At 38.5% G+C, this 24946-nt stretch overlaps 1 protein-coding gene across 1 annotated transcript in view; it reads right to left on the reverse strand.

Moving 5' to 3' along the window:
* The window catches only part of LOC124556249 (rho GTPase-activating protein 100F), a 280318-nt gene that overhangs the window by 143892 nt on the left and 111480 nt on the right, over positions 1 to 24946 (reverse strand). The window contains exon 21 of the mRNA XM_047130237.1: positions 23514 to 23716. Coding sequence (XP_046986193.1) covers positions 23514 to 23716 — 203 coding nt within the window. The remainder of the gene's footprint in view (positions 1 to 23513; positions 23717 to 24946) is intronic.

Here is a 24946-nt window from a genome sequence, read left to right on the forward strand (position 1 = left end):
AAAAAATAAAGGCCAGCTGAGAAGTATACAACACTGATTGAGAGTTGCTGAAAAAGGTCCTCCCTACTTGGGTGTCACACTTATAAAATGCCTTTCAAAGAGTTTGCAGGACAATATGAGCAAAAAGACATTTCAAAAACTTGTAAAGAATTATTTAATGGAAAAAGAATTTTATAATATAGAAGAGTATATGTATCAATGAATGAAAATGCTACTATTATGGTTATAGAGGTACTGTAACTAACTGAACATATTATGATATGTAAATAACATGAGAACTGAGAGAAAAATGAAAATATGAGTATAATGTAGTATGTAAATTTTTCAGGAGCTAAAAAATGAGTGAAAAATGTATGCAACGTTATTGTAAGTATTGCCACTTTGATGTATTAAATTGTAATAAATAGGTGAAATATTGTAAGAAAATAGGTTTAAGTTGACTTGTCCTATATTACAAGTACTCACTTTGTACAAAATTCAATCAAATGGGACCAAATCAAAATCAATCAATGAATAGTAAAATAATGGTAATAATACATTGAGACATTGAAAATCATTTGAAATGAGATCTGAATGTATCTAATGACAATATGAATAACAGTAGGGTAGAATGTTGAATGTAGAGGATAATGTACCAAGAAACACAATTTTTTTTTTTCACAGGTTATCAGCCAAGTGGTGTCGTCTTGTAGTCACAACATTTCAATGGATTGCGTATCCATCATCTTCAGGCGAAGTGTCAGGATGCTGTCTGTCATGCACCTTTGTAGCTGCAGTAGTACAGCCTTTGTAGTCCAACATTTTGCCTGAAGATGATGGATATGCAATCCCTTGAAATGTTGCAACTAGAAGGTGATGCCACTCAGCTGATAACTCGTGAAGATTTCATAGCTGAAATACGCTGAGAAAGCCTGCAATCGCATAAAACGTTTTTTGTTTGATACTTCAGTCAGTTCACTGAGTTTAGAATCACATGAAGAAATATTGATCACCATATGCAGTTTCCACCATTTTCTACAGTTTTTTTGTAGTTGTTAGACATAAGATTGTGTTTTCACAGCATTTGTAAATATTTCACATTTACACTTTTAAGTGTTGTATAATATATTAAAGCAGTTTGGAATATATTGTTAATTCTTCAGAAACATAATTTTATGGTGAATAAAATGCTATATAGAGGGTGTTTATAATTAAAATGTCATTATTTCAGGTAGTGTAGACAGAAAACTTTTACTACATGCATAGCAAACATTATAGGGATGATGTTCAAACTGTGTGCTGCAGGATTTGCATTGTTAGTAGTGTTAGTGTCATGACTTTGCATTAGGTGCTGATGCCAGTACAGTGATGTAGGACTTAAACACAAGCATCAGTGTTGCAGACAGTCAACACAGGTCTAGACAAGGTGAGCAGGGCTTTACACATGAAGCTGTTTTGTCAAAACAACAGTAATAGTACTACTGCTCTTCATGAGTATCAACGCATATGGAGAGGTTCTCTCTCTGCATCAGGGTTGAAGAACATGATATGGAAGTTTGTATTAACTGGTGACTTGGGAATTGCTCCTAGGAAATATCAATGGTCAATTGCACCACAAACTGTTGAAGAAGTTACTGTTGCCGTGATTGGAGTGCTGGACGCAATGTGCCATCTTCATGCTGAGCAGGAGCTGTGTCATTACAGCTAAACAGTCCATAGTTGACTGTTCAAAAAGTGCTGCAAACAATTGTGAAATGTTATGTATAGTGCAGTTCCAGGCTGAAATGGATGAAGATGGTGAATACATTGAGCAGTGTTTGAACCCGGAATGCCAAGATGGTATGCCATTAACAAATGTTACCCTCTAATTTGGATATTAAAATATGTTTCTTTCAATTATTTATTTGTTATTTCTCCTAAAGGTGTTCTTACAAGTGTTTCCACAAAGTATCATTGTCCTACAATCACTGGTTTTTCATGGGTGCTATCTTAAATCGCAAAAGTTTAATTACAAACACCTTGTATTTTTAGAACTATTTATATAATATGTGGACAATTAAACCATACTTCATCTGTTGTCCACCAACTTGTACATTAAAACAAAATGAAATGAACTGCATTCCTCTAATTTTTGAATAATTTCACCTGCCTTGAAAATGTAAATTTCTATTAGTTTCCAATAGCTTCTATTTCAAAATGTGTTTACCTTGTAACTACTACTACTGTTGTTACTGCTGCTGTTGCTACTAATAACAACGTTGCTTAGCAGAATAATTTTATTGGGTAGACTTAAAATGTTATTAAAGTTCTAACAGGCAAGCTCGGAACAGGGAAAGTTAGCACTAGGCTGGTGCGCCAAAACCTACATCAACATGACAAACTGCTGATGCAACAGACCCAGGAACAGTGTAACTGAAATTCAAGCAATGCTGTGCCAGTTAACAAGGTGCTGTTAGGCAACACTATTTAATTTCACTAACCAAGCGCCACTGCAAAGTCAAATGTAGACAGAAAGAATTGAGCTCTGTGACCCAGAATCACTGAAATTACCACAGTAAGGCATGGAGTGTTGCTGGGTCTGATAAACAGGGAAAAATATGTTTATACAACCAGAGACACTATGTCATAGACGCAGAGGCTTTCAGAGCTCAAGAACACATTATGTCATGCTGCAAATCTGTCTGCATCAATAGAACCAGGGAGAATGACAGTTTGTTGCATTTCAGTGAAACCACAACATGCTGATCATTGATGGGCCAGCCTAATACCTGCTTGCTAACTTCAACACTGAGAGGAATGCAACCTCATGCATATTGCAGACGTCGTCTGCCACTGCTGCCTATTGGTACACTGCAGATGAGAGGACTAGTGAGCAGTCAGCCCCTCTCCACTACTGGATCATAATGGATGATCTGTGAGCTGCCATCTTCGCACATTCCAGGCAAGGCACAACTGTGCTGCCCCCCTGGTCAGTTCATGAGCATCTGTTGCACTCTTGGAAAATCCCTGGTAGGTGACAGGGTTCTAATCTTCATGTTAACTGGCATCCCAGACCACAGTTGATAGCCATCACCTGAGCGCATGATGCGCTTTCTTTGAGAGCACTGAAATGGTAGTCACACTAGGTCAAAACAGTATGTCTTGGTGGGCTGTGCCTCCTTCACCCCCCTCCCCCCTACCATTGCCAGCACAGCATACAACCATGCCACTGACCTGTGGCATCATGACTCGCTGATGAGACGTCAGCAATCTTTCGCCACACATGCACCTGTGCAGACAGTTATAGCTGCGCAAACTCTGCTTGACCAGAAAATGTTATTACAGGTAACACTTTATCATTGTGCACTGGAACACTCACCCTGACTCTTCACTGAACTTCCTAATCGCAACTTTACCCCAGTCCTGGGTCGCTACAACTGGTAGGTTGTAGGGTGTACACCCTCCCTTTCCTCTTTCGATCATTCAGCAATTACATTAATAACGCCTTTTTCTGACAAGTCAGCAGAGAACATAATGGCATTCATTGAAAATGTTAGGGCTACCACCACTATGAGTGGTTGGTCAGACATGATTGCTCTCCACGTGACTATTTTACACTGAAGCACCAAAGAAACTGGTATAGGCATGTGTATTCAAATACAGAGATATGTAAACAGGCAGAATACGGCACTGGGGTTGGCAATGTCTATATAAGACAAAAACTTTCTGGCGCAGTTGTTAGTTCAGTTACTGCTGCTACAATGGGAGGTTATCAAGATTTAAGTGAGTTTGAATGTGGTGTTATAGTCAGCGCATGAGCAATGGGACACAGCATCTCAGAGGTAGCAATGAAGTGGGGATTTTCCTGTATGACCATTTCATGAGTGTACCGTAAATATCAGGAAAACAGTAAAACATCAAATCTCCAACATCACTGTGGCCTACAAAAATGGGACCAATGACAAATGAAGAGAATCATTCAACATGACAGAAGTGCAACCCTTCTACTAATTGCTGCAGTTTTTAGTGCTGGCGCATTAACAAGTGTCAGCATGCAAACTGGTCAACAAAACATCATCAATATGGGCTTTTGGAGCAGAAGGCCCAATCGTATACCCTTGATGACTGCACAACACAAAGCTATATGCCTTGTCTGGGCCTGCCAACACCGGCATTGGACTGTTGATGACTGGAAACATGTTGCATCTGAATACGTCTCATTTCAAATTGTATTAAGTGGATGGATGTGTACAGGTACAGAGACAACCTCATGAATCCATGAACCCTGCATTTTAGCAGGAGACAGTTCAAGTTGGTAGAGGCTCTGTAATTGTGTGGGGCGTGTGCAGTTGGAGTGATATGGCACCCCTGATATGTTGAGATATGACCCTGATAGGTGACACATATGTTAGCATCCTGTCTGATCACCTGCATTCATTCATGTCCATTGCACATTCCGATGGACTTCGGCAATTCCAGCAGGACAATGTGACACCCCACAAGTCCAGAACTGGTACAGATTGGCTCCAAGAACACTCTTCTAAGTTTAAACACTACCGCTGTCCCCCAAACTCTCCAGACATGAACATTATTGAGCATATCTGGAATGCCTTGCAAACATGCTGTTTAGAAGAGATCTCCACCTCACAGGGGCCCTATACATTATTAGGCAGGTGTACCTATTTCTTTTGTTCTTCAGTGTACAATTAACAGGCAAAGCAAAGACACTTGTATTGTCCAAAAAGTTCTCAGTAAAACAGAGACATTCCAGAAGTTAGCTGATGGATTATGACAACAACAGAACAGTACTATTTCCAGGAAAAATGGAGGACCTTGGCAAAGGAAATATAAGATGTTGGTAGAAACCTTTCTGGACAGGATCCAGAGGATCAATGCGCAGAAATACTAGCTGACACAAAATGTGGATGTAGATAGAGTCTGGCTGTGGGAAGCTGGAAGTAGAGCTTTGGATGTTTTCTGCATGGTAGTTCCACAAAAATGTCACACAGAGTAAGAATGGAAAATTCTGGGGATTTAGCTGAGTGTCTTGGGGTCATGGTGCAACTAGAAGCAGTTGATGTTGGGCCACTGTGTTTTTCTGTGGAGGTGTAATGTTATAGGTGCAGATGTGAAGGTCACATACAGAAGTAGTGTCAGTAACTTGAACGTTTATAAGTGTGGCCAAACTGGACACTTGAGCACAGGATTGTGGGAAGAATAGAAAGGGAAAGCAATTGCAACAGAAGCAGTCATTAAACACAAACAGGAGTGCTTTGACCATTGGAAAGCATTCTCAATAGGACATATAATTGCACAAATAGATGCACAGATGGAATGTTGCTTGTCATGTTGTGTAAAAGGCAAAGAACATCATCAGTCTGGTCCTCATACACAGGAGGAGAATGGATCCTCCACATTATAAATTGTGTGGAATGGGTGATAACTGTGATCACAGTACTCATGACTCCAGAGGGTACCACACCAGAATTGATAATCTGTGCACAAAACACTCATAGTGCAGCAGCTGTATGGTTTGGCAGTACAAACCGCACTGAGGTCCAACAGGGGCTGCAGCTGCCCACTCATGGGCATCACATGTGTGGATATCAACTGGTTGATGCCCCATTAAATACCAGAGCATTGCGCTATCGTGGACTGTTCCCTTCAGTGTGCTGAGTGGTGTACAGTCTCCAGTTACTGCCAAGTCTACAAGCTGCAGTGTTCTTTCATCATCTCTGAGATTTAGGCTCCTTAGGCATTGTAGGTCAGCTCTGGACACTGTGAAGGCATCACTCAGAGGCACAGTGACAGAACTTTAATATCTTAGAGGACTTGCAATAATTTCAAATCTCTAACTGTGCTTGACATTTCACAAGAAGAAGCAACATTTAAGTTGAGTATTTCATCATATTTAATTAATATCATTTTATTACTAATTGCTGGGAGTTTTTCTGATTGAAGATAACCTACACCATCCTTCTGGATTCCCAACAATTACAGTTTAGAGTAATTGAGTGTGATGTTCCTCAGTTACACTAGCGAAATTGGGGACTTCTGGGAGTATATGGAAATGTTACCATATGTAGGTGAAGGGTACTCAGTAGTTCTTGGGCTAGATTTTCTTGACAGACATCATGCCAAAATTGATCTTTTGCAGTATACAGTAGAACTCAGTGGGAATTTTTTTTCATTGTGGGATACAACTGCAAGTGAGACAATGTTGCAAGGTGCACCCTTCAGGATGGAGTTGCCAACTAAACTGCAATTGCATGCACTAAAGATTGGCTCTCATGATAAAATACCAGCAGGTATGGGGAAGTTAGTATGAGTTTCTGTTGATACCAATTTGCCGTGAGCGGCATTATATGTGGCAGAGCCACTAAAGGGAAGTGAAGAGTTAGACAGAATGCACTGCTTTGTGCATAGAAGTGTAGCATGCATAAGTAATATTAATGGTGAGTTTGTGATTCCTGTAAGCTTGGGTAGCATTAGTATGGACATGGTTAGTCTACTGAAGGGCCTAATAATTTTCACATTAAAGATACCAGATAAGGAAGATATTGATGGGTCAGATGATCACCAGAGCCACAAGCAAAATGTCGATGCAGCAGCATTTCGAGAAAAGGTGGGTCACTTGCAAGGCAGCAATTAGCAGGCAATGGAAGTTTAGTTACTATTGTTTGAGGATTTATTTAACACAAAGGGACCTGTACCAACAATGCCAGTTGCCAAGCACTGTATACCTACACATAACAATGCACCAGTTTATAGGAAGCTGCACCACATAGTGAGGCATATTTAACCCATAATGGATAAGTTTATAGATCAGCAGTTAGCAGAAGGTATTATAGAGTACAGTGGTAGCCCATGTGGTGCAGATGTTGTCATCATGCCAAAAAAATTAACAGATGGTAGCAGGAAGTATTGCAGTTACCACTAACTAAATGCAAAGAATATGACAGATGTATATCCAGTTCCCAATAGTATGGAAACATTGGACAACCTAGGGCAGTGCCAGTATTTTACAATAATGGATGAGACATGTAAACCCTCTCTTCTTTGATACTGGTTTGCTGGAAACCCATATATTTTCTGAAAGCCTATGTCACAAGCAGAAAAACTGTGAAATCTTAGGGGCAGAGGGAAAAGCATTTAGGAGCTATAGGACCCACAAAGTATCAGTTAAGTGTGTATAGATGGACATATTCCTATCATGATGTCTCTATTTCTTGTATGTTCCCATATGTTGCTGTCAAGTACTAACAGTACTTCTTACATTGCAGATGGATCATTGTGGCTGCCTTAGTCTCCCAATTCAGAACAAAGAATCGGTCTCCAAACATCCAGGTATTGGAGATGATAAAACACATAACTACTCTCCTGTAAAATGATATGGAGATAGTGGAGGAGATCTGCATGTTAGGATTTGCTGGAGGCAATGGAGAAGGATGGGATGAGCAAATGGACTTCAGAGATGATGGTGTCAATAAGGAACAGCAACGCTCGTCACAACAGTCGCCTCCCTCTACTTTGAGTTCATTGGCATCTGAGTATGTGTCTTCACCCAAAAGACAAAAACATGGTGGTCCAACAGATACTCAGACAAAATGTCTGTTGCATACATCAGTAATGAATCAGTTCAAGAAAATTAAGAAAATGAACATTCTGTACAATTTGGAGAAAAAAATGAATACTCCGTCTTCTTCTTCTTCTTCTTCTTTCGCTTGTGCTTCTGTTCCACAATTTTTGCAGGGTTGGCATGCTTACGATCAGATTTGGCATGGTTAATTGAAGGGGTGGATGGATGCCCTTCCTGTCACCACCTGACACCCCCCAGGACGGAATCAGTGTGCCCCAGCTGTTTGCGTCTAATGTAAATCATGAAATAGTGCAAACGTTTTTCAAATGTCTGCGAGTCGTGCAACTGAGGTGGGACATGGGGACCAGCCTGGTATTCACCTATTGGGATGTGGAGAACCACCTAAAAACAACATCCAGGCTGGTGTGTCTACCTGAGTCCAGGAAGCAGTGCATTAGCTCTCTCGGGTAACCTGGTGGGTCAAAAAAATGAATACTCCATCCTTCCAAAAAATCAGTCAGGCTGTCCTGCAGAAATTAAAAGAGAAGGAAACAGAAGGAGCAATTATTCATGACCAGATGTTGCAAATGTGGATAGTGGTGGATCTGCAAAATACAACTGATTTTAAAGCTTTTGATTCCTGGGTATATTGCTTCAAGAAGCAGAATAACATTGTTGACAGAGTAATAACCCACACAGTCAGCAGGGTTGGCAGGATAAGGAGGAAAATTTGTCACAGGCATGCAATGATTTTGTTGTGAAGATTCGCAACATCATTGTTACAGAAAACTTCCCACTGACACATGTCTTCAATTGTTGAGCTAACTGCTGCCTTCGACACTGTGTGGCGGGAAGGCCTTATCTACAAATTTCACCTCATCATACCCAGCAGAACAATGGCTCAACTGATTAACAGCATGCTAAGTGATTGGAAGTTCCAGGTAATCACTGGAAGCAACATAAGTAAGGAGAGGAAGCTGAACAACGGATTTCCTCAAGAATCAGTTCTCTCACCCTTACTGTTCAACCTATATCTATCTCATCTACCTGACACTTCGTCCAGAAAATACTGCTATGCCGATGACCTGGCTCTAGTTGTAAAACACCAGGAAATGAAGACAACAGAAGAGATTCTAGCCAATGGCCTGGATCATACACTATGCTTTAAACAACACCTTCTTAACTTAGCTCAAAAGTTGAGGACTCGAAACAACATCCTCCATAAGCTATGCAGAACTACCTGGGGATCTTCAACAACCACCCTGCAATCTTCAGATCTGGGCTTGGTGTACTCAAGTGCTGAGTATTGTGCACCTGTTTGGATGAACAGTCATCATACAAGGCTTGTTGATACACAGTTGAATATGACAATGCGCATAATACCTGGCGCAATCAAATCTACTCCAGTTTACTGGCTTCCACTGTTAACCGGTATAACGCCTCCTGACCTACGTAGATGTACTGCCCTTATGAGAGAATTCCACAAGATCTCCAGGAATTCTAACCTACCCGTGCATAGTGACCTGCCACTTTTAAATCATAAGAGACTGAATCACGTCACCCAACTCTGCGCGATGCTGCTGACATGGTTGCTAAGGATTTCAAACCTCTTGAAGAATGGAAAGGTCGGTGCGAAGCAGTGACAGATGTGCACCTGCATAACATCTTCTCAGGTGCTAAACTTCCAAGTGGATTCAACCTACCACGCAAGACCTGGACTACTCTCAACAAAATCCATACTGGCCATGGCCGATGCAGGGATGCTCTCTTTAAGTGGAAGAAGCTGCCTGATCCAGCCTGTGACTGCGGGGCTCCATACCAGACTGTTCACCACATTGTCAGTGAATGCAGGATTTGAGCCTATCATGGCGCCAAAGAGGACTTCCTGCTAGCAACTCCAGATGCAGTGCGCTGGATTGAAGGACTGGATATTCAGTTGTAAAGACAAACTTAAGTTTCATGTGTGTCAATATGTACATATGTATATGTAATTTAATTTCATGATATGTCTGTATTAGCCATATGCTAAATAAATAACAAAATTCTGCCACTGCTGCCTACTGGGAAATGATGTATGAGAATACTGGTGAGCAGCCAGCCCTCCTCCACTACTGAGTCATCATGGACAAACTGCAAGCTGCCATCTTTGCCATCTTCACACCAACCAGGCAAAGTGCATCCACACTGCCACCTGACCAACTCATGAGCATCTTCTGTCGACTTGTTCAATTCCTGGTGTGTGTCCTGGGTCTAGTCTTCATGACAATCAGCATCCAGATCACAGTCGACAGTCTGGCACTGACCTGCGGTGGTGCCATCATGACCTGCTGTTGAGGCTTCAGCATTCCTTCATGGCACATGCATCTGCACCTCAATGCTGCCTGCAGCTCCAAAGACAACTACACCTTTGTAAAGTCTGTTCAACCATTAAATGTTATTACAGATAATGCTGTTTCACTGATGACTCCAGGCCTGTACTGGACCACTCTCCTTCACTCTTTGCTTGTCCTCCTGATCACAATGTGACCCCAGCCTTGGGTCATTATAGTAATAATAATAGTGGTAGTAGTGATAATTGTAACATTCTAGCAGATTACTTTAAGAAACTACTTAATTGTGATTTCCCTTAAAGCCCAATAGATGCCAATGAATCCATTCTCCAGTGGCCAGAGTCCAGACAACTTGACAAAGATGAAATCAAGTGCCACATCACCCATCTTAAAAATATCAAATCACCTGGAGAAGACTCCGCTATTGCAGGATTGTGGAAATATAGCCCAGAGGAATCAGTTGAAATATTGCAACACCAATTTTTTAAAAAATTGGATTGAGAAAAACCTATCCAAAAACTGGAAACCAGCCCTAATCCATCCACTGCAATGAAAAACATCAACATGTACAGAGGAATATCTCTACTACCAGTAACCAATAAAATTCTCTCATTTTCCATCCCTGAGTGTTTAGAGGCCCTAGTCAGGCATCAAATAATAGAATAGCAAGTGGGTTTCAGTAAAGGTCATTCAACAGTCAAACATATCCACAAACTCAAAAGCATCATAAGATGACGTATTTTAAGATTTAAACAGTATGTGACTGTCTTTGCAGACTTCGAGAAAGCCTACAATTCAATAGCCCGTTAAGTCCTGTTACACACCCTTAATGAATCTGAGTTTGTCTTTAAATTTCTGGCATTAGTTAGAGCCACACTGATGGATACAAACTTGACAATCGAGTTTGTAGGATTTCTCTCAGATACCTCTGAGGTCAAGACAACAGTCAGATAAGGCGAGGGGGTGTCTCCAATGCTTTTCAAGTGTTCTTGAGAAAAATTATTAGAATCTGGTGAACGAGATTGATGGAAACTGACTATAGAACAAAGTGAATGGGAACTAAATCCTTGGGAATCAGGGCAGACTGTCTAGCTTTTACCAATGATATAAGAAATATTTCAACTGACATAGAAACTATTAGGATCTAAATCAGACAGTTAAGGAAACTGCCCAACAAACAGGCCCGCAGATATCATTTGAAAAAACAGAAGTAATGATTAACATCGAAGATACCCCCCCCCCCCCAAAAAAAAAAAAAAAAAAAAAAAAAAAAAAAAAAAAAAAAAAAAAAAAAAAAAAAAAAAAAAAAAAAACCAGACAAAATATGGCAACATCAGCAGAGCAAAAAAAATTTAAATACCTAGCTAAGATCAGTATGAAAAACAGACTCGACAAGAAAGCACTGAAGGAATGAATATGTAAAGACTCGATAAGGAATGAATATGTAAACTTGAAATATCCTACTAAACATCACAGATGATCTACCACAAAAATACCTTTATCAAAACACTAAAATACACCATGAAATGATTTTGAGACCAGTAGTTATGTTTGTAGCTGAAATCCTATATCTAAATGCAAACACAGGCCTGTTCGAAGAACCAAAGCAAAAATGGTGCAGAATCATTAGGGTAGTCATGGGACCCAATTACAAGAATAGCATCCACCAAGAAAGTTTCAACAAGGAAGTTGATGGCAAAATAGAGAAGACTGTTGACACATTCCACAAAAAATGATTATGATTTTACAGTCATCTCAAACAAATGGACAGGAACAAGCTGACAAAGAAGATCTCCCACTTATTTTGTTCAAACCACAAAGCCATAGTTCCACTGTTTAGAAATACAAACAAGGCTTCCATCTTCAACACATCAAACCTGCATATACATGTGACAGGGACCTCTTTCCCAAGAAGATCGTGACATACAAGCTACACTAAGATGAACCACCAAAAAGAAGACACAGTGCCCACCGGATGCTTGCCCACTCACAAAGAATGAAGGAAATATGGGCTCGAAAGAAAGCAAAGTTCACTGCCGAATGTAAAAGATTTAATGTGGCCCTTGATGGCCCCAGCAAGTAATAATAATAATAATAATAATAACAATAATAAGTAATAGTAGTAAGACTAACAATAATGATAGTGGCAGATAAAAAATTTATTTATTGATGTAAAAAATGGTATATTCTGACCTAGTGAGTAATGTGGCACAGACCTTGAGATAGACTACACCAGCTAAATACTATGAGAAATAAGGAAGGTCTGGTGAGAAAGAAGAGTACTTATTTGTGATAGTGTAAGGGATATGCATAGCACAAAGGCAAAAATTTTTATTTTAGGAGGTATGTCACTATCTCTCTCTCAAAAATGGACATGCTATTCAGCTCTCTGGTATAATATCAGTCAGGGAGATCATTGCAGAGTTTGGATCCTGCTACTGAAAAGGACTTAGAGTTGATGGCTGAGTGACTGTTGGGACTGAAAGGATAATGTTATGATGGGAATGAGTGGTTCTGCCGAGTTGTTCAGACAAGGGTTTTAAGGTTGAGGAGAGATACAAAGGTAATATGGTAGAGGAGATGGACTGTGTGGAAGTATCTGCCCTTGTCTGCACATAGCTAAGATTGCTGCAAAGATGATGAAATATGATCTAAAAGTTGAATGTCAGAAATATTTTGTATGCAAGCATTAATCACCAGTTACAAGTGCCATATGCTTTCCTGAGAAAGATTTTGGAGGATAATGTTGCTATAATCAACAATATGAAATACACATGTGTCTTCAAATCAAAAGGGAAGCGCATTTTAGGTAGTTAGTTTTGTAAAATTAATTTGTACATATGGTTGCATTCTGAACATTTCTAAGCATTTTTTCAGAAAAGAAAAAAAGATATACAGATGTTGTGAGTTAGTAAGTCCTATCCACCACCTTTTACATGTTACAGTAATAGAAATTCTTCTATGGAACAGAAGGAGTTGTCCACTTTTCCAGTTTGTTTTCAAATTTTAGATTACTGTCTGTCAGATATTTTATATCACTGGGTAAGCAACCAAAAATTTTAGTTGCAGCATTGTGCACCCACTTTTTGGGCTAAAGACAACCTTAAAATGGAGTAATGAATGTCATTTTTCTTCCTGGTATTGTAATTATGTACTTCATTGTTCCATTTGAACTGCAGTGGATTATTTACAACAAACTTTATGACGGAATAAATATACTGTGAACCAGTAATCAGAATTCCCAGCACCTTAAACAGATGTCTACAAGATGATCATTGGTGAGCACCACACATTATTCTAATAGAAAATTTTTGAGCAATGAACACTTTCTTTCTTAAAGGTGAGTTACCCCAGAACTTTATTCTATGTGACATTATTGAATGAAAATAAGCAAAATGTGTCTACTTACTAATCTGTTGCTCCCCAAGATTTGCTATGATTTTAAGAGCAAATGTGGCTGACCTAAGTTGTCTTAAGAGTTCCAAAATGCACTTTTACCAGTTTAAATTCTCAGCAATATGGACACCTATGAAATTTTGAAGTTTCCACCCTATTTATTATTTCCTCACTATGTGTTACATTTATCACAAGTGTAGTACCCCTAGATGTGCGGAAATGCATATGTAGTGTCATTTTAAAATCATGGGTCAGACCATTTGCAGAAAACCAGTCAATGATAGTTATAAGAACTTTGTTTACCATTTCTTCTGTTTCTGTATGTATGCTCAGATTGTTGACAATATTAGTGTCACCTGCAAAAAAAGTACTCCTTTTTGTTGTATTTTTGCAGGGAATGAACAGATTCTGAAGCCTTCTGGTCCACTGCAGCCACGTGCATATCAGAGTTGAGGTTTTCATTGACTGTTACTCCTAGACCTTTTCCTGAGGGTTAGGTCTATATTTGTACTATTTAAGATTAAAAATGGTAGGGATTCCAGATAGTTCAGACAACTGACAAGGGGAGGCCGCCAATTGTGAAATTCAGATTCAATTCATACTGCGCATGATAAAAGCGCATGGCCAGAGGTGTAATGTGGCAAAGCACCAAGATGCACTTCTCAGCCGTTGTCGAGAAAATCGACAGTTAAAATAAACCGTTGCGGTGAAATACTCTCAATGATTAATAAGTATCGACAGCATCGTGGCGCAGCGGTAAGCGTTCGGGTTCGTAATCCGAACGTCGCCGGATCGAATCTCGCGTCATGCAATTTTTTTTAGTATTTGTTTTTTGTTATTCAAATGTGTCTATACACACACACACACACACACACACACACACACACACACACACACACCCACACATTATATATATAATTCCCGGCAATCAGTTGCAACAATTATGCATATAATAAGTTGTTGAAGGTCGTTTGTCGTGGAAAAACTGGCGACTTCGAACATCATTATGTTTTCCGCAAACAAAGTTGTATTTCACAAATGTTATTAATTGTCTTCATAATGTTAACCACGTATAGTTAACGGAAGACGTAGAAACGATATTCCGAAACGTATACGTATAGCGTAAGTCAAACGTTCGAATTAGAATAGAAACCCCACGGACACAAATTTGCTGTGGCAGGTGTGAAATATAAGCTCCGTTACTCGCTCGTTACACTTGAAGGACAGATGTTGAATGGGTCGAAACGAGCCGCTGCATAAAAGCGTAGTTGCCTGCTAACTTCGAAAGAAGGTAGATGCGGTCGGTAGATGCGGTCCCTAGCGCAACTTATAATATCGTCGAAAATCAGTGCGGACGTGAGAGCTTTGGTACACCCTGTTAAACAAACGGAAAAATGGAGGCGGTACAATTGGAGAGCGATCCGCCTTCACCAAAATGCATAAGCAATTCATTAATAGTTTATGAATTACAAAAAACTAATAATTAAAAAAATGTTGCATGGCGCGAGATTCGATCCGGCGACCGACCTTCCGATTACAAACCCGAGCGCTTACCGCTGCGCCACGACGCTGTATAAAACTATTAACCGTAGAGAGCATTTCACCGCAACGGTTTCTTTTAACTGTCAATTTTCTCGACAACGGCTGAGAAGTGCATCTTGGTGCTTAGCCACATTACACCTCTGGCCATGAGCTTTTATTATGCGCAGTATGAATCGAATCTGAATTTCACAATTGGCGGCCTCCCCTTGTGAGTCTAAAATGACAAACTGGGACTGATTGAGTTTTGGATGCACTGAGCTTCAATCCTGCATTTTGTGCCAATTTTGATAACACACAGAAGTCAGCACTGACATTCTTGTTCAAATAACTTACAACAATGCAGCCAGGTGACGTCTTTGGGCAGTTGCTGAAGACATCATCTGGCAGCATTCCTGAAAGTTATTTTAGCATTTCACATACTGTGAGAAACTGATGTTTCACATTGTCACTCTTGATAGCTGTATTCAAGTTGATTGGCTTTGCATTTTGGTATAAATGGAGATCACTGTCACATACTTAATAAGCCAAATCATTACGACCACAGTCCACTGTAAGACTAAATGCCACCTAGTCAAATTGCAGGCATGTGGCAGAGTAAGGAAAGTAAATAAGTAGAGCAGAGACCTACGGGGAATCATGCTAGTAATGATATGGGTCACAGATTGGAAAATACACTGACATAAGTAACTTTGACATATGGCAGACTGGTGTGGTCCAGTGCCTGGGAACAAGCATCTTGGAGATGGTGAAGCTAGGCAGCTAGTCATGTGCAGCTGTAGTGAGCACCTATGGAAAGTGGCTGAAGGGTGGTGAAACCACAAATATATGATGAGGTGTTGGAATCCACCCTTCAATGCAGAATGTGTCACTTATGCACTCTGTAGAGCAAGATAGACTGCAATTGTAGGACATCTTATGAGAGAATAGAGTACTGGTGCAGTCACAAGTGTTTCAGAGCACACTGTTCAGTGCACATTATCAAACATGGGGTTCCACAGCAGATGACCCTTCCATGTTGTCTTTTTGACTCAGTGATATCATCAATCATGATTGCAGTGGGCACAAGATCATTGAGACTGCACCATGGATCAATGAAAATGTGTTGCCTTGTCAGATTAATCATGTTTTTTGTTCCCCAGATTGATGGTTGAGTACAGAAACTCCGTCATTCAGGTGAACTGCTACCTGGAACATTCAGTTGCCATGAACACGGGCCACTGGGGGCAATAATGTGCTATGAGGGACATTTGGCAGGGCTTCCATGAGATCTGTGGTAATTATAAAAGGCACCATGTCAACAGTGGACTACATGAACTTTATAGTGGATCACCTGCTTCCCTTCATGCTTGATACCTTTCCTGACAGTGATGACATCTTCCAGCAGGACAAGTGTCTATGTCACAATGCCAGAATCATGCTAGTGATTTGAGGACTGTGGTAGTGAATTCATGTTGATGTCTTCGCCACCAAATTCACCTTATCTGAGCCCGATGGTACACTTATGGGACACTTATCACTCACCAGCTCCAAGCCCACAAACCACCAGCTCATAATTTATGGGACTTGTGTGATCCCTACACAGACATCTGTGTGCCACATACTTCCAGAAACCTACTGTGCCATGTCTATTGCAACTGTCAAGAATCTTCTTCCACCAATTTGACTATAAGTTTCATAGAGCTTGGCATCCTACATCTCACTCTATGACTTCTATTGATATCATTTAGAGTCATCTGCATGCTTAGCTTGTCTCAAGCAAGATTTATCATTAATTTGTCTATGTTCTCTCTCACACACAAATAGTCTGAGATTATTCCTATTCTGCTAGTTTCCAAGCACATGATTTTTTTTTTTTTATTGGCTTCTATTTGAGCATTCACATCCTATACACAGTTTCTTCTAAAAATTTGTTCTCGGCACAGATATAATGCTCCATATAAAAATGTAATCCACTATTGATGATATAACATGACTTTGAAATAAAAATGGACAACTTATAAGGCCATAAAACAATTTGATGACGTTTTATACAAAAATTGAAGAGGTCATAGGAAGACAGTGCTCACTTTCAATTCGGTAAGGATAGTCTGATCACATTTTATGTTTTTTTAATGTAGTACTTGCTGATAATGTGTAGCCCCAGATGTAAGGGAGGAGTGGGAACAGTGAATGAGTGAGAGGAGTTTATCTCTGAAATTTTGGTTTCATTATTGGTACCTACTGTGGATGTGTTAACAATTATCGTCTATGGCTTGGCTTTCTGTGTTTCAGCCTCAATGTTGTTCTTGTATTCCATTGTCAGTATTGTTAGTGCTCAGAAATAAGAAAAGTAAATTTCTACAGTATTTAAGTTGCTGGTTTCTGGGTGGACAATCAAATATTTACAAAGCTTTTGACTTACCACTCAAAAGTTCTGTCTTTCTAGAACACAGAAATGTTGGTGTAGGCTGTTGTTATCAGGAAACATTTTGAAAAAAAAAGTCTGCAATTGGGAACAGTGAGACATGAATAATGAGGATACAGTGAGACATGTCTCACTGTTCCTAACACTTGTTCTTTATTCCTGACAATATTTGCTCACTTTGTGAATTTAGTACTTTTAGTCGGAAAAAACTACTTTTAGGCCTTACAATGCCCAGGAGAAAGATGAGTAATAAGAAAATAGGAAGATTTTCAGAAACTGCAATGAAGGAAGCCATCACAATGGTGATCGAAAATAAAAAGAGCATCAGGAGTGCATCTAAACAGATTGGCTTACACTTGCAAACTGTCAGTAGCTATGTTAAGAAATAATTGTATAGATAATGCTTCAAAAATGTGTCCCATTTGGTGAATTGCATTTCCCCATCAGAATTAGAGTTTAATTTGTGTGATATTCGAGTGTATGCTATAAAATGTTTTATGGATTTATTATGAAAGACTGTCATAACCTAGCTTATGAATTAGATATTAAAAGTAACATTGTTGTACCCAAAACATGGACTGAAAATTAGGAAGTGTCCACTAACTGGATGCAACTTTTTTGACAGATATTTCCCCAACTGTCTCTTCAAACAGTAGAAGAATTCAGTTAGCCTAGAACTATAAGTTTTAATAAATTAAGTGTGTCAAACTTCTTTGATAAGACAAAAAAGTTATCAAATATCTTCCATATTTTTTCTACTTGATTAAACATTTTCAATATAGATGCAACTGGAACAACAGTGGACAAGTCATAGCACATTTTGGTCTTAATGGGTTTGAAAAAGGTTAACAAAACTATCAGTCCATAACATGGAACATTGGTCACAGCATGTATCATAAATGCTCTTGGGAACAGCCTACCCCCACCACCACTCCCAACGATATGTGTGAATTACGAAAAGCATGTGACATTAGGTGACCTGCTGGCACAGTAGGTCTTGCCACTAAAGGAGGATGGATGTACTCAGAATGTTTTTGAAGTCCATTCAGCACTTCATCAAGTTTTCAGCCAACTCAAAGTCAAATCCAGATTTGTTACTTGTGGATAATCATGAGAGCCAACCCTCAAAAGAAGCCATAGATCTGTGCAAGGACAACATGAAATCCATTATGATGATGCTACATCACTGAACCAATAAATTTACAGCCTCTTGAAGTCAGCATCATGAAAGCATTTTGCATATTTTATGATGCTGCTTTAGATACATGATTGATATAGCATCCGGGCAAACCATTTTCAAGTTACAATGCTGATCATTTTGTGGAAACAGCATGTCCTTAAGGGATGACTCCAGTTAATAACACTGCTTGATTTAAGAAGACAGACATTTTTCCATTTGATTGCCATGTATTCAGTAAGGATGATTTTCTATCATTTTTTGTTACTGACAGGCCTCGTCATGGAAGTCTGGAAACAGACATTGCACCTCACAAAGGCCCTGTGCCTGAAACTGATATGTCATACACACCACATTTTGATAGTGAAATACTGTCTGCAGCAACTAGTTCTTCAAAACCACAAGAACGATTTATACCTATGACCTAAATCAAAATTAGAATTATTTCTGGATGATGATAGTGATTTGGTGAAACAGAATTAATTTTGCAAGATTCTTCTGATGCTGAGAATTATGATTTGCCACAGGCGTTTCAAGAGTCAAAACTTGTTGACTCTTAAGACTCAGATCACTCACTCAAGTCAGGTGATTCTGTTTTAATAGAATTTTATGCAAAAAAGAAAATTTATTTTGTAAGAAAACTCTTTACTATTATAGAAGAGTCATCTGAGTGTAAATTGACATTTCTCAGCAAAAGTTTGGAGTTAGACAACAACTCAAGTCAGGTGATTCTGTTTTAATAGAATTTTATGCAAAAATGAAAATTTATTTTGTATGAAAACTCTTTACTATTATAGAAGAGTCATCTGAGTGTAAATTGACATTTCTCAGCAAAAGTTTGGAGTTAGACAACAAATTTATGATGTCTGTAGTAATTCATATTTCTAACAGTGACAAAAAAATGTATAATACTGTTACTGCCAAACCCTACCACAACACAAGTCAAGATAAAATGACAACAATCACTCTTATGATGACTGCTAAAATTTGAGACACTGTCTCACTTTACCCACCAGTAAAAATTCATAGGTAGAATCAGACACTTTCAGTTTTTTATTCTTTTTAAATGTAATAAAATGCTGCAAAATATAAGTGTGTCACTCTGCACATATTTAAGCACTTTATACATCATTATGATAAGATAATATCCTAATCATTTTCTTTTTTGGAAAGTGTAAATTGATTCTCAGTCTTTGCACCTCACTGTTCCCTTTCCTCCCCTACTGTGCTGTAGCACTGTGCTTTTCTTTACTTCATCTTTTCTTTATTTTATTGATGTCCTTGTCTTTGAATTTAAGGAAACATTTCTTCTGAACACCCCCTCAATTTTTGAATAGATAGTGTGTGCATATGTAGCTAATGTTTGTTTTTGTGTAAATTACACCCATAGTTATTAATGAGCTAAAATACAGATTAAAAATTATATAAACACAGTCTAAAGCATGTGAATAGTAAGCACTTAGCCATCTTGCCACTGAGGAAATAATTTTTATCAATTTGACAATAAGTCCACAATAAGCCCACCAATGTTTGTAAGTGGTGCCAAAACTGTCAGGGTATAGAATATATATCCTGTTGGATTTGCTACTTGGGTGATTTACCAGTTCTTTGAAGCAGTAAAGCCTTGGCTGCTTCATACTTGTTTAAAGGCAGTGGGAAGGGAATGACATCACTGACGGTAGCTGTATAGTCACCTATGTGCAGTGTGCGATTTGTACTTTTAGCAGTGGGGGGGATGTCTTAGGGGGTTAGTATAATTATATATGTTACTAGCTTGGACCGTGGTGTTACCCATGGTTAAACAGTTATTTATAAATAGATGTTAATGCCGAAACTCACTATTCACGCGTATGCACTATCAGAAAAGCCATCACTTCTTATATCTTTAAAAGTACATTATAGGTAAAGCTTATTTACAAAATCATCTACATACAGGTATACGAGGGGAATTCAAAAAGTAAAGGCACATTTGTGAAAAGCTGTACTTACTCTGATGATAGAAAACTGAAACATGCGTTATTTTTCTACGTAACCTCCCTGGAGTTCAATGCAGTTTTCCCGACGTTTTACGAGGTTTTTTTTTTTTTTTTTTTTCATCAGAATATACGTTTATCGGTTGCATCTGTAACCAATTTTGCACCGCAGCAATGACGTCTTCATCACTTTCAAATTTTCTTCCCTGTAGTGCTTCCATTAAGGGTCCAAACATGTGAAAATCGCTTGGAGCCAGGTTTGGACTGTATGGTGGATGTTCCAGAACCTCGAATCTCAACTTCTTTATTGCATCAGCTGTCCGTTTGGCAGAATGTGGGTGAGCGTTACCTTGTTGCAGGATGACACCTCTTCACAGTTTTCCATGACGTTTGGATCTGATTGCAGGTTTTAGTTTCGTACGCAACGCATCACATCCACCATACAATACAGACCTGGTTCTAAAGCCTCGTTTACGCTGGGACAACGTCTTGCAACATTGTGGCATGCTACGGAAATGTGGTGTTCGTCGTCTTGTCATTTAGTTCTAAATGTTTTGAAATGCTTAACTACTACATAACACTTTTTCAAAATTAATAAGCAAACATATTAATAGTAAACTTTCAGTGTTCGGCTATACAAATTTAAATTATATGTAAAGTTTTACTCCAGTGCTTGGGAAATAAACATCCCAGGTTGGGATGCATAAACTAAAACCAGAGAAGGGGATAGTTTGATGCAGAGGGGCGGGGGGGGGGGGGGGGAAATCCCCCCCCCATCCCCCCCTGCAAATCGCACACTGCCTATGTGGCACAGTAAAGTGAAGTACTTTGCAGCATCATTGAAAATGTTGTTAGTAAAGAGAACTGATTTTCTGACCACAAATCAAGTATGTTGTTGATCTGATAAGAACTGTGGAAGATTTGGTGGAGTACATTATAGAGTGTAACTGTTGGGAAAGTGTTTGTAAGGCACCAACATTATTGCTCTGGGAGGTATCAGCAATCGGAAACCTGTTGATTGGCCGTGATATGGTAGCGACCATGGAAATCTTATGGCACGGCTCAGCTGGCCACGCTCCATCAATGATTAAAAATGGTTTTGTCACCTGGATGTCCAGTGCAATAGCACACATTGCAACGGGAGGAGTAAGGCATTGCTGCCACACTTGTATACTGGTATGAAGTGTGGGTTCTGCAGCACAAGTAAATATAAACCTCTGATGATTTTCCATCAAACAAAAGCCAATCAGGTCAATGGAAGGCTGCACTGAATGTTTGAATGTGGCATCAGCCCACGCAAGAATACATGTGGCAAGCAGTTGGAAGTCACTTACACTCACATTATCAGACTTATGTGGAACATGCCATACAAACTGGAAAAAGGCCGTAATAGCTTCTCATGAACTTCAGTATCCATTGCATAGGTGAGAAGCTGCATGGCATGTTCACTAAGTTTGTAAAACATAAACCATTATCATGGGTCACCAATGTAGGGATTCATATGGCAGTGGGTATCAGTGATACTCAAGCACTGAGACCACAAATTATATACTTTAACACTTTATTAACTCTCATAAGTGCAATGTAATCAGAGCACACTTTACAACATAGCATGAGATGCAAGAAAAAAAAAGAGGAACAGGACAACAAAGACAATTATTTCCAAAGAAGTACACTTGTTCATTGCTTTTTGTGTTGATGTTGACAGTTGCTGTTGACATTGGCAGTTAGCGCTGCCACATATATCTATGCCTGATGTCACTGAATAGCATATACTGAACAGAATTTACATCTTTGCTTAGGGCCTATACAAGAAGATACCTTTTAAAAACAGCATATTTTGTCTTTATGGCATAAATAGCTGTATTCAGCTTAGGGTGAGAGTGGTTTCATATCTTTAGCATTCTGGTTGCTCCATTTCCCTTAAGCTATAATAAACTGAACCACCAGCCTATGTTAAGGAACATATAAAACACAACCTACAATAGTAATTACATACACCTAAATATTTACATTTCTATTCTCTTACTCACTTTAATATGTAGCAGAGAGTCACACAATTCATTGAAAATTTCTTTAGAAAAGTGTTCAGTTTTCAGGTTTTCAGGAATGGCTATTATACGATATCAAATATGTCAGGCAACACAATTACAAGATAACAAGTTTACTTATGGGACCATCATGGATTAAATATCAGTCTACCCATTCTAAATTGCATTTCCTATTACTTCTTCAAATAACTTCAAGCAAATGCCACGGTTGTACCATATTTTTTCATTGTAAATGCATGGAACCAAAATCTCTACGAAGCTTGATGCAAGACATACTGGGTGTCCCAGCAAACAAATGATGCTTAGCTACCAGGGGGACCTTAATCAACATGACTGCCTTTCTAGTAACTTTGTTCATTATGAAGATATCAACAGCAGTATGTCTTTTTTTAAATAGCACCCAATATTTTTATGTGATAATCCACTTCCTCTTCTCAAGACCTGTCCAAAAATTCACATAAACATGATGTTATTGAAAACATAACACAAAATTAATTTTGACTTTCATGTACTTGCAGTGTGGATAAGTGGGGTAATGTGAGTTGTCCATTTGCTGAAGTCGATGGTAAACAAATGGAAACACAAGGAAAATGCACACCAGTCATTCAGTCAACCATCTTCAGTTGAAAGTTTTGTTGGAGTGCAATGTACACCAATGAAAATAAGGTGGAATTTCTACCTGCATTGTGTGCCACTACAGGAGAGTGAAAGTCAGTTTCATGTTACATTTTTAATAACATCATTTTTATGTGAATAGTACATGGTGAAACATTTTTATGAACAGGTATTAAGGAGGATAAGTTAATTACTGAATAAAAAACATAGCATATTATTTAAAAAAGACATAAAGCTTTTCATATGTTTATAATGAACAAAGTTACAAGAAATATAATCATGTGGCTTAATGTTCTCCTAGTAGCTAAACAACAATTGCTGGGTACAGTTTTCTTCTTGTTTCTACACAAAAAGTTGTTTAGGGTGGTCAAGATAAACAGGACACCCGGAATACAACAACAATACATAAAAATATGAAATAAACAGATGAAGAAAACTATTCAAATAAGAGTACAATTTTTCATTTGTTTGAATTTATGTTTACTTACCTTGTAGCACAGCTTGTGCCTATACTGAGGATCCCATGAATATATTAGGAAATCTAGTTCTCTGTTGTCAACCAAATCTAACTCAAATGTTTCATCCCAGTCAAACACAAGATCTCCTGTCCTTACAACAGTTCTTGCTTTATGTACCCGATCACATTCCAGAACACAATATAAATCTCTCAGTCCTGAAGTAGCATTGCCTCCTGGAAATGAAAGTTGTAATGACTTAAAAACATAAATTTACGTGTTTTACATGAACTATCTCAAAGACAGTTAAACAAGAACCAAAAAAGGCATATCCACCGAAAGAACAGGATGTAATATTAACTGAACAATGCAAAATAAATGTTTTGAGAAAATTGTTCTATAACATACTATTAACATATTTTATTTTTCTCAGAAACAGAAGTTTACAGAGATAGTCTATGAATTATAACATAATAGTTATTTGTTGTGTCTTCCCTTGTGATTCAGACCACAAGGTCTCATTTCTGAAACTTTAATTCCAGTTTCAAGCTTCATCATACAAGGTACTTTTTCCTTGGAATTTCAGTGATATGAGATATTTATTTGCTTAAAATGTAGCAATAGATTCTGCTAGAGGAAAACAATTATCCTTATGGAATAAAAAAAATCTGGTGCTTAAAGTAAAATTATCAGTTTTGATATAAGAATGATGTAGATATTTGAGAGAACTTTAGTAGAAAATAGGCAGATATAACTTACCACATATCTTTGGCCTACATTAGAATGTATGTAAAATTATTAAGATTTGTGTAATGTAATACATACTGAAGGAAACTGTCTGAGAAACAATGTGAGTCATTTTATGATTTAAATAATTTGGTGCCTGATAAACCAAAACTTTGTATTTCACAGGAAATGTTCTTAACAGCTGAATTATTATGTGATCATGACCCACATTACAGTTTGAATCTGCCTGCAACATTTATTGCTTGTTTTCCTTTCCAGACAACACTGTACAGTGTAAAAGTAAGCCACAGCAAATTGCAAAAACTGTCAGGTACAGGCTGTGATGGTACTATGAAGGTACCACATTAAAAATGAAGGGTGTAGTTAACTGTCATTGTACAAAAATTAATTTACAAGAACATGTTGTAATGCAAACAGATGAAGCAGAAAGTTAAACCAACTTTATATTGGTCTGCTTTTCTTGTTCTACTGTAGATCTCTTGACTTTCACAATCACATTTTAACTTCTGTTCATTGTATTCTGTCCTGTAAAATATGACAAGTATTATGAAATGCATAGAGTGATTCTCACTGTATAGAGATTTTGAGTCACTGACAGGCATAACAAAAATACTGCTACATATTTTACCTTTTGCACAAAAGACCTTCTCCTGAAGTAATAAACACATGCATTCCGACAAGTAAAACTCAAACACACATGACCACTGTCTCTGGCTGCA

This window comes from Schistocerca americana, chromosome X, assembly GCF_021461395.2.
Source record: "Schistocerca americana isolate TAMUIC-IGC-003095 chromosome X, iqSchAmer2.1, whole genome shotgun sequence".
NCBI lineage: Eukaryota > Metazoa > Arthropoda > Insecta > Orthoptera > Acrididae > Schistocerca > Schistocerca americana.